Genomic DNA, 11681 nt, shown 5'->3' on the forward strand with positions numbered 1-11681 from the left:
CACACACACACACACACACACGCAGATTACACTGCCGCTCGAAAAGGTGCAAACTGCTGATTTACAACAGGCCTACCTTTGTTTACCGCCAGCCATCATGCTTCAGACTCCTCCAGAAAAGGTATTTTCCCTCCAACTGGAGTTTCGGAACTTAAAATTAATTCCTGCCAGAGAGAATGCTGTTTGCTCTGTGAGAGGTAATGTGTTCACACAGATGTTGTGTTTGTGTGGTGTAAATATTACAGCACAAACAAACAAAACAAAACAAACAAAGCCATGCACCATGTTCAAAACATTCATCCGTTTTCTGCCGCTTATCTGCGGGTCGGGGTCGCTGAGGCAACAGGTCCAGGAGGGAAACTCAGACGTCCTGTTCCCCAGCAGCACTTTCTCACTCCTCCTGGGGGGGATCCCAAGATGTTTCCAGGCCAGAGAGGTTATAGGTGTCCTCCAGTGAGTTCCGAGTCAGCTCAGGGGTCTCCTCCCAGTGAGACACGCATGGGATCCTCCAAAGGGCGGCGACCTAAACTCTTTTCGATGAGGAGGAGCTCAGTGGGACTTAGATGGACCAGTACACTGAGAGCTTAGCGACTTCTTCACCACGACGGACCGGAACAGCACCCTTATGACTGCCATCAAAGTTGATTGTCTTCCTCTCCATCCTTCCATCACAAGTGACCAAGACTCCCAGATACTTGGAACTCTTCCCCCTCGAGTTAAAGGCTGACGCCCGACCCGAAGGGAACATTCCACTTCTTCCAGTTGAGAACCGTGGCCTGAGGCTTAAAGGACACTTCACACTCTGCTTTTAGCCACATCAGTGCACTCTGAAGGTCATGGCCTGAAGACGCCGACGTCATCCGCAAAACGCAGAGACGAGACTCCCCCCCGAGGTTCCCAAACCAGACGCCCTCCTCTCCATGACTGCACGATGAGATGCTGCCCATGAGCCCCACAGACAGGATCAGAGACAAGGGACAGTCCTGTCAGGGTCCAGCATGACCAGGAACAAGCTTGACTTTGTGCAACGTATATGAACAAGATAGCCCTTAGATGTGACTGTGACCCCTGTACCCCCACACTCCCACAGCACCCCCACGGAATGCCTCATGGAGCACATCTGTAAGCCTTCAGATCCACAAAATCTGCCGTGACTGATTTGTTTTGTTCTAAATCAGCATCGCTCTTATAACAATGTGCACGCGTCTCTTTTGTCTCTGCGTCTCTGCAATTACGTGAGTCACTTTTCAGCTAAAGCTCCATCCGTCGTTGCCTTGACAGCCCTGACTGCGAGCCGAGCTGTGATGTCCTCTTCTTCTCCTCCTCCTCTCGTCTCCGCAGCGGAGTTACAGGGAGGCCCTCTCTCTCTCTCTCTCTCTCTCTCTCTCTCTCTCTCTCTCTCTCTCTCTCTCTCTCTGCGGTGAAAACCATGAGTTTGGTGGACGTGAGGCAGACGGCCGGGTCCCTGACCCTGCCCCTGTCCGGCATCAACGCCAAGGAGCCAGAGGGCGACCCGGAGCACCACCTCCGCAGCAGGACCCTGTCGCCGGACCTGAGGCAGGACTTCAACATGATGGAGCAGAAGAAACGGGTCACCCAGATCCTGCAGAGTCCAGTACGTAGCCTGTACCGCTGGTCGACTAAGTGCCTTCCTGTATAAAAGCTGAAATGGGAAGAGGTTTTTTTTTTATAGCTTGTTGTTTTTTTATGAAATATTGCTTTCTCTTTAACTGTCTGAGCTTTAAAACAATATTAATGAGCTTCGTTTAAAAAAGTGTCAGCGGATCTACAGTGACATCACAAACTGATTGTGTGCACCTAACTGTCCAGCTGCATTAGAGATTAATCGCCTTTCAGCGGCAGCCGATTCCGGAATGAATCTGGTTCAAGATGGCCGCCACTGACTTTAAAAACACAAATATGGCTATAACTCAGCCGATTTTACAAACAGCGACCCAAAACTTTGCGTGGTAGTAGCTGAAACTGATCTCCAACACATTCTCAGCACTAACAGAAGGTGCAGGATCTCTGTTTGAAAGTTTTCCCACAACTCTTTGGAGTCGATGCTTTCTGTCTGTTAGCGAAATTTCTCGTGATAGACATGATCAGTTTTAATGAAAATTTCAGATAGTAATCATTGGACGTACCCCTTCAACTAATTAACTTTTGGTGCCAACCCAATTCAAGATGTCCACCACAGCCAACTGACCTGAAAAAACAAAACAAAGGTGCTATAATTCCTTCAGTTTTACAGATATGGTGCTAAAATCTGACGTCGTTGTAGCTGAAGGTCATTCACAACACATACTCCAAGTACGTCTCATTGGGCAAGCCCTTTGCTTAAAACCATTGAATCAACTGCAGGAGTCAACCCTGTTTGTCTGTTAGCAAAATATCCCATGAACCAGTGGGCAGATTTGAATGAAGCTTCCAGAAAGCAGCCACTGGCTGTGCATCAACTGAATCACTTTTGGACTCATTCTAATTCAAGATAGCCGCCACAGCTAATGAACATTCGCCAACATGTAAGTAGCCATAACTCAGTCAGTTTTAGAGATATTAGGCTAGAATTTGGTGTGATAGTAACTGAGACTAAGACTCAACACATACAATACTTTAGGTGCTAACAGATTACATAAAAGCTCACCATACTGCATGAGATTACTCATACCATTGTCTTCGAGATTTGTACAAAAGGGCTCTATAGTAACTCCATCGTTTCTCCACAAAAGATGATTTTAGTCTAAAACTCTGGCACGAAGGGTGGCAGGCAGTGTGCAGTTTTTCAAAAGATAATATATTTTGACTGTGCTTGCAAGCGAGTTAATTGGTCTCTTATACACATTTGAATTTTTAAGTGGTTTAAACAGAGCGACCATTTAATGATTTGGTGTCCTCGTACACGATTGCCTCTCAGTGATTTTAGTCTAAACGTTGCAAGAGCTTCATTAGACAGCTGGACAGAACCTGAACATTTTAGGACATTATCTAGAACCTTCAGAAATCATGTTTTTTTTTTGTTTAGTGTGAGGAAATATGTCTCTTACAGCACCGTCCAAAACTGATGCAGGGCATTTTATTTTATTTTTATTTTTTTCCTCCCCAATGGAGTTTTTCTGTACGGCATTAATGGAACCTTTACTAATACCATACCGCTATAACACAGAGCAGCACAGTTTGCAGGATAAGGAGGTGTAATGCACACATGCCAATGAAGTGCATGGAAATAAGACGAGCCCACACTCCTCTGCGATTGCATAACAGCCCCAACAAGTGAAACTCGTCACCATGGAAACCGCGGGGAGATGAAGCAGAATGCCAGGGCTTTTAGCTGCAGTTTACAGGAAAACGGTGCTGTTTCAAGTTTTTCACAGGCTGGTCTCCGTGCAAAAATTGATAGTCCGGTTTTATTGCCCTCCTCCTCCTCCTCCTCCTCCTCCTCTTCTTCTCTACTTTTAATGAAGCCCCCTTTTTAACAGAGCCACAAAGAGTGTTCTATTAAGCCTTTGGTGATTTGTTTACAGTTGTAATAAGGAGAGTGTGAAAGCAAACTGCGCTCCTGGACACATCCACAGGAGGTGTTGGAATGAGGTCGAGGCTGTGTATATATGAGTTACCAGGGCGACCCACGACCGGCGTCTGTGCCCCCTCTTTTCTTTTTTGCAGGTGTTCAAAGATGAGCTGGAGGGACTGATTCAGGACCAGCTGACAAAGGGCAACAACCCCTCTGGCCTCCTGGCTCTGAGACAGATCGCTGACCTGGTCATGGCCAGCACCGTGGGAGGGGCTGGCCCCTTGACGTCCCCCATCAGTGAGTGGTGGCGTGTGCGGACGTATCCATCCTTGTCTCCTCTGGGGCCTGATCGGCGTGAAATGTGTGTCCTCTGGCTGCGTGCATCACACAGGCCGATTATCATCGTTGTTAGAGGGCGAATTCCCCGACTCTTGTGACTCCGAACTGCCCCGAAACTGCAGAAAAGGCAGAAAGTTGTTGACAGCGTTCTCTATTGTCAGTGCACAGCCTCATGACTACTCAGCAAAGAATTATGGCAGTTTTGCAGGGGTAATTACGTTAGCGTGACCTGCTCGCTCACAGATAAAGTAAATGTTTGGAACATGTTATAAAGGAAGTGGCTGTGAGGTTGTTTATGCAAGCCGGTCTTTAAGAAAGCCAGAGTGGCTGTAAAAGATCAGGTTCTGCATCATTATATGTCCTTATATGGCATTAAAGTCTGAAAATACTCTTCGGTTTCACGTTGGGAATTCTGGAGGCTCTTTTTTTTAATTCTTTAGCTGTGGAGACTCGAGGTCTTTGGGTGTTTAGTTCCATTTACTTAAAGATTTTTATCACCCGCCGCCCAACGATGAAGGTATAATGCTTTTGCCCTCGTCTGTGTGTTATCAAAATGTTTCATGAACCATTGGTTGAATCTAAGTAAAACTTTAAGGAAATAATCATTGGATTTGTGATTAACTTTCGAAACCAACCCAATTCAAGATGTCTGCCGCTGCCAACTGGCCTTAAAAAGCACTAAGGTGGCTATATCTGTAATTTTACAGATAATGAGCTAAAGTTGGATGTCATAGTGGCTGAGGATCATTCTCAACGCTTACACTGAGTGTGAAATCTTGCAATGGTGCTTGAGCGCAACATTATTCGCAAGGTTTGACTAAAACGCACAAGGGCAGCTAAGCCAGTGTTTCGGATGTAGAGCGATGTCCCGATAACGCTGCGTGTCGTCGCAGGCTTTGGGATGGTGACTCCCGTCAACGATCTGTACGCCACTGAGACTCCCTCCTTCGCCAAAGGGGAGAAGCAGAGTCGCTGCAAGCTGGCCACCCTCTACAGGCTTGTTGACCTCTTCAGCTGGGCTCATTTTACAAGCTCCTACATCACTGTGAGTACAACGCTGCGGTCACGCTCCGGCGCACACCTGCTCATTTATGCAGCACACGGTTTGTGTTTCTCTAATAGGGCTTCGTGTTTCCCTGTTCTTTGACAGATTGTAGAGGAATGTCTCCTGCTTCTCTCTCTTTTTTTTTCCCAGAATCCATAAATTATTTATGGTTTAGAAATAAGATTAGATATGGAATGAGAGAATTTCACTGTGAAACATCTGATGAACATGTGACGTTTTAATCTGTTTCGTCGACCAACACAACGTCTCTGTCCCTTCAAGAGTACAGGAAGCTGCTAGCCCAGCGTAAATAACGTTGCTTTTTGACCCTGACAGTAATTAGTTTCTTGATGGGTGTTTAAAAAGCTTGAAATTACTCCCGCGGTTCATTTTATTTTTGCCCTGAAGAAATGCATGTACTAATGTGTTAGTTGTGTTGTAGGTGCGTGTCAGTAAAGAGCAGGACCATGTTCTGATCAGTCCACGGGGTCTCTCGTTTGCTGAGGTGACGGCAGCAAATTTGGTAAGAACAATGACCGTGTGTCGGGTTCAGTGCACTGTGATGTTGTTTCACTCTATGTTCTTTACATTGATTCCAGTCTGACAATGTTTTGTTGTCAGCTACATATTTACCCACATACTGTATGTCAGACATCAACATATTTCCAAATCAGTCCGACAGTGGATGTTACAAGGCTTAAAAGTGATTGGTTTCTCTCTAATCTAGTTTGTTATCCAGCATAAGAATAGACTTTTGATTTTCTGTCAAAAACCTTTTAATCGGCGATTGCTCAAACCCTTTTTTGTTTGCTTTACTTTAAGTTTACTTAAAACTGGCGACAGCAACAAAAAAGGTTAACCAGTTGTAACTCAAATAAAAGTTACAGTTGCAGTCAGAAGTTTACCTTCGTGAAATCGTACGTCATATTTTTCAGGCGTTAAATGGCTGATTTGAAACATTCTTTTTTCAGACTGTATTGATTATAAAATTAACAACTTTAATGATTTTTATAAAACAGAACTGAGTAGAGAAGTGTGAATTTATTGTGGATTTTTTTTCTAATCCACACAATATAAAAATCCTACATACATGCTCAAATACACTGCCACTAATAATTGCTTTAATGTCCCTTAGCACCTTAACCTCAGGCTTTTTGTATCCATCTGCAAGTTTCTGGTTTAAATCTGGATGGATTTTTGACCTGTCTTCTTGGCAGATTTGGTAGAATTAATTTATTTTGCTTAGTTTCCTGACATGGACTTGTTTTTGGGTTTTTTTTAAATCATACTCCACAAATTTCCAATAGGGCTGTGGTTGGAGTTTTGGGAAGGCCATTTTAGAAATCTAATGTCAGCTAAGCCTAATATTGGCCTGCTTTAATCATTCAGAAGAATAAAATAAAGTTTTAAAATGAAATAAATTTTACATGATTGTTTATAAAACAGACAAACTGAAATAGTCTGCTGTCAATTCTCAGCTGAATTTATCACTAAATGCCAAAAAAGGCAAAACTTTGTGGAAATTCTGCTTTTGAAAGTATATTTAATTTCATTTTATTGCAGATATTAGAAACCCAAGACGGGTTGTGTTCTGTCTCATTAGCCTCTGTTCATCTCCTAATATACATGTATTCACATTCTTGCATTTCACTCTGAAACATTTTTTAAAGTAATTATGATAGGATAGGAGAAAGCCTGCACCAGTTTGTAAAGTTGCCACCCTTTCTCACAGTCCTTAAAAGTTGAGGAGTTATCCTGTCTCACCTGCAACTTGCGTTACTCACTTTGAGTTGTTATATTTATCATTTTAACATTCCTTTCACATTCTCCGTTTGAGAAAGGTCAGGACTGCAGAAGGCCACTTCAATATCATCTCCTCTGCCTTACCCTTGTATTTGTACAGAAAGTAGTTTTGCTTTGACCATCAGTAAATGTGGGTGTTCTTTAAAAAAGTCATCTTTAAAGCAGCATATGTTACTCTAAAAGCTCAATGTACTTTGGTGTTTTATTGCTGCCAATGCAAAAGTGTAATTTACTATTGTAAGAGCACTGAAACAACCACAAACCATCTCAGCTTTTACACTTGTTGCATAGAACAATCTGCATGGTATTTTTTATTTTATTTTACCAAAAATTGTTTGAAATACTTTTTTTTTTCAATTGAATAATTGCCAATTTGAAAGAGAAATAGGGACATTATGTTTTAATAGTGTTTTTTTACACAATTGTCCACAAACCTGACATTTTCTGCCCGTCTTTACTCCTCAGGCACTCAGCCTTTTGTGCACTCAAACCATGATTGGGAGTTAAAATCATGTTTTTAGTTTTTTTTTTTTTACTGGCCCTAAATTCCACCAGTCCACACTTCTATTTAGAAAGGTGTACAGGCCTAAACTACAAGAAAGAAATGAAGCGTTCAAAAGAAAACACTCGATTTCCTTGGTTTATTCAAAGTTAATGTGAGAATCTATACTGAGTTTTGTTTTACATATTCATTTAGAAAACACTTTGCATTTATTAATCTATAAAAAAAACCTCTTGAACCAACACGATGACTCTTGGTTGATGAGCATCTATTATAATTGAACCATTTATAATGATATAAGATTTCAGCGGGCATGACATGAAAAGGTTGTCACCAGTGGGTGTCTGCAGGTCTTTCTGCAGACAACTGTGACCCCACCACCACCACCACACACACAAAACTTGAGTGTTAGAATTGTTCGGCACATGGGCTGCTTACCTGTCTGTGACACTCGCTGATTTGCTGGGAAGCAGTTGCCCTCCCCCTCTGGAAACTTTAACCAGAGCACATATGTTTCCACAGGTGGCCAGAATTGCCTGCGGACATCATAACTGGGCCTTTGAAGGTTCTACCACCATTAAGGTGGTTGGAGTTGAACTAAAAGAAGGCTAAAGTCCCACTTCATCAAAGGAAATAGGTTTACCGGACGTATATTTTGAGCATCGTCAAGTGAAAGAATGTGGCACAAAACATGCGTCGTGCAGAGTTCCCGTCAAATGCAAAGAAAATGTCCTTGTGATTCAGCCATGTTTTTTATATTTTATGAAGCTCTAAAAAGTGCCTCATACGTGAAGATAATTTATTAAATGTTATTTTTCATAAAGCCCACGAATGTCTCCGTAGTATTCGTGGGAAATGCTGCGTCGTCACTAAACTTTTTAATGCTTACTGTGCATGCGGTTGCAGCCCATGGAGACATTTGTTTCTGTGTAATTAGCCGAAGTCTCAGTGTGTTCTATCAATGCCTGTTACGCTAATATTTGTCAAACGCTGAAAATGGCTCCCTACTCAGCAGAACGCCCTCTCAGCCGAGCTCGTGCGTTCGTCGCTCATACATCCAACATTTTGACAATGTATTGACATTTCCCGCAGCCCTGTGCTCCCCGAGGAGTTAATGGGACTGACGAAATACTGACACGTTGTCTATCATCATTCATCATGCTTGCATTGTTTCGTCGCTGAAGTTAGTGATTATTAAATGAGAAATTCACATTTTTTAAAACATAAAAAACCAAAAAATCAAAGAAATACTAAATGGCTGCCTGGTTTTTAAAAGCAGCCAGCTGATAAAGCAGCAGCTGGCAGTATGGGATGCTTTGCAGCCCCGGGGTCAGGGTTTTTTTGACTTCCTGTTTTTATTTTGTGGGTTTTGCACGCGGTTGCACATCCTCACTCACATGATGTGATACAAACTGTCTGAAAAACTCAAAAACATGAGATCTACAATCAGAAAATGTAGAAAAATAGCTTTGACAGATGTTTTCTGCGGAGGGAAACATTTTGTTTCCTCTAAGATATGGCACAATATGTATGAAACTATGAACTAAAAACACCTTTTATTAGAAACAAAAGGCCACAAGGCAGCTGTGTTCTTTCTCTTTCCTTGTATCTGTGTGATTAATAAAAGTAAGACTTTAAAAATTCTCCCTTTCATCACAGCTTTACCTGTGTTCTTTTTTTTTGCCACATGTAGGTGAAAGTAAACATAATTGGCAACATTGTGGACCAGGGCTCTACTGAACTGGGCATCGACCATTTTGGATTTGCTCCTCATGCTGCCATTTACTCGATGCGCCCCGACGTGAGATGTATCATCCATATACACACCGCAGCTACAGCTGCCGTAAGTACGCTCCAGTCACATTTCCTATTGAAGTAAAGACAGCATTCCTTGAAGGAAATGCATACCGCTAGTGTGATCTGTTAGCGCTCGGAGTAGGAGTTGGGGATGATTCTCGGTTACTACAACGCCTAATCTCAGCTCGACATCTTAAAAATTGACGATTTTAACCCTTTTTGTTTTTGCTCAAGTCGATAAGCCGTAATTACCATTCTGAAAGGGGTTTAATCCAAAAGTTTATCAGCTGTAGTCGTACGTCCATTGGTTACGTTTTGAGAGTGTGATTAAAGTCTGCCCTTTTGGTTCATTAGATATTTTGCTAACAGACAGAAATGAACACACTTACTTACACACAGGCGATAATGAGCTCCAGTTTAACCACGACGTAAAAGCTGCCGCAGAGGACGATGGTCAGATTAAAGGCAGCTTCCAGCATGCCTGATTGTTACAGATACAAACCTAGTTACACATTTTTTCCCCCCGTCTCTTGAAATTTGGCTGTAAAATACAGAGAACACCCTGAGCATCACCGCAAAGCCGTATTTTATATTTGTGTCCTAGAGCAAAGAAAAAAACGATGCCTCTGTTGGGATGCTGGAGCATCACAGTCTCGGTTGTTTTTATCCCACGCTAACAGGTGTCCTCGATGAAATGTGGAATCCTGCCCATTTCCCAGGAGGCTTTGCTTCTGGGAGACGTGAGCTGCTTCGGTTACCATGGCAGCCTGGATAATAAAGAGGAGAAGGTGGAGTTTCAGAAAGCTCTGGGCCCGACTGCCAAGGTACTGTCAAGCACTCCATTAATAGCGCGCTCGCTTTCACATGAAAAACGTGTTATCTAGTCAGCTTTACGAGGGTGCCGGCTAAAAGAACTACAACCACTGATAAACTTTTAATGCTCAGTTTTCCTTATTGGACAGATGTGGGATGAGGTGTGTGATAATAAAATATCAACAAAATTACAGTTGCACTCATAACCCCTTCTGCACACTTTGTGCTGTTTTAACCACTTATACATCAGTATGTGTAGAAAGAAGTAAACCAAATGAGAAAATCTGTCTTGAAAATGGAAAACTGCTCAGTAAGAAATGGCAAATATAGGAGTCGGCATCTGTGTTCAGACTTTATGTAATTAGCTGGAGGAAATGTAAACCATTAATTACTCCCAAGCAGGAGAAAATGAAGTTACAGCAGACTAAAGATAAGCTGTCATAAACTCTGGCTAATTGGGTCAAAGAGAAATTCATCGATGAGTTACCAAGCCTGCACTGAGAGAAGTTTGATGCCAGAACTTTTGTTTGCCTTAGGCCAAAATCGTTAGTTATAGATGTTTGCCTGAAGAAGATGACAATATTTCCATGGTTGGAGTGATGCAAGTTTGCATGTCAGGTAAAAAGAAAATCATAGATGATAGTTATTACCTTGACAGTAAATCTGCTCTCTAAATATTTTTTGTCATGATAATGTCTCTTGCCATACACAGACAAACCCTTCAGACCTTAATCAACTTTATGACATGACTGACTGTTCATGTGGCTCTCCCCACACATCCATTTTGTTCAGGTTTCCAGGAAAAACAAAAGTTGGTCGTGCTCAGACGTACACAGCGTTCTCGCCGCCTCTGAGCAGCTTTACTGACAACTGATGTACATTTTATGGCATCTGTAGTTAAGACTTTTCTTTTCAAACGCTCCATCCTCCTTTCGTCGCGTTGCTTTCCAAGCCGGGTACCTGCTGTGAATGCCTGAGTAGATGCTTTACAAGATATTTCAACAACAAAACAAGTGCCACATCTGAAGGCATGCGTTTGATTCTGCATCTGTAGCGCAGCCAATGGGAGCCGGAGTGTTTGCTTCGAAAGGCTGAAAACAGCAAGGAAGAGGTGTACAAGTTTCGTTTTCTTTCGGCGCATTTGATTTCTACCCTGCTGAGTCACTAATATGATATTTTCGCTTCAATTATTAATCAGATTTTTTTTTTTTTATCTCCAAAAGAGCAGATCCGTTACCAAAGTAAGCCCATCCATAATCATTAGACTTCCACTTGTGTGTTTTCTAGAGACTGATTTCACACACAGAAATAATCAAACATGCACATATTCTGAACTTAGCACAAAAAGTAAGGAAATTTGTGTTTGGTTGATTAATTCTTTGCTGTAACAATGCTTCTTGGCAATGAATCTTATACTGTTAGGGAGCCTGTTTATTTTCCCTAAATTGTGCCAAATTTGTCTAGAAAATGCATTTGTGAGTTGAGAGTTTAGTATGTGGGTTGCGCCCATGAATAACTTCTCAAATCTTCCCTTAGAACGCTAAAAAGCTTAATCTGCTATTGACTCTTGTTTGGTGTCATACATTGGACTGGATGATTGAGGTCTGAAGAAACAACTCATATTGGTAATTTAACGATTGATTAATTTAACAAACAGTGGCCTCAGTAGCACGTGGAAGAGCCATATACAGCCACAACAGCCTGGCACCTCCTCTTCACGCTGCTCATCGGCTCGGTCACACACTGCTGTGGTGTGGTTGTGTTTGTTTGGGTTGAGGTCAGAACTGCAGGCGGGTCATTCCATCCTCTCCGCTCCCGAATCCTGGAGGTAGTCTCTAATGAGCCCCGCTCTGTGGCGGGGGGGGGGG

At 42.5% G+C, this 11681-nt stretch overlaps 1 protein-coding gene across 1 annotated transcript in view; it reads left to right on the top strand.

Moving 5' to 3' along the window:
• Window positions 1-6: 6 nt before the first annotated feature.
• Window positions 7-11681, top strand: part of add3b (adducin 3 (gamma) b) — an 18241-nt gene continuing 6566 nt past the window's right edge. The window contains exons 1-6 of the mRNA XM_017430117.2: window positions 7-1615; window positions 3667-3811; window positions 4747-4898; window positions 5341-5421; window positions 8897-9046; window positions 9681-9824. Of these exons, the coding sequence (XP_017285606.1) occupies window positions 1430-1615; window positions 3667-3811; window positions 4747-4898; window positions 5341-5421; window positions 8897-9046; window positions 9681-9824 (858 nt within the window). The 5' untranslated portion in view covers window positions 7-1429. The remainder of the gene's footprint in view (window positions 1616-3666; window positions 3812-4746; window positions 4899-5340; window positions 5422-8896; window positions 9047-9680; window positions 9825-11681) is intronic.

This window comes from Kryptolebias marmoratus, linkage group LG22 (assembly GCF_001649575.2).
Source record: "Kryptolebias marmoratus isolate JLee-2015 linkage group LG22, ASM164957v2, whole genome shotgun sequence".
NCBI classification, from domain to species: Eukaryota; Metazoa; Chordata; class Actinopteri; order Cyprinodontiformes; family Rivulidae; genus Kryptolebias; species Kryptolebias marmoratus.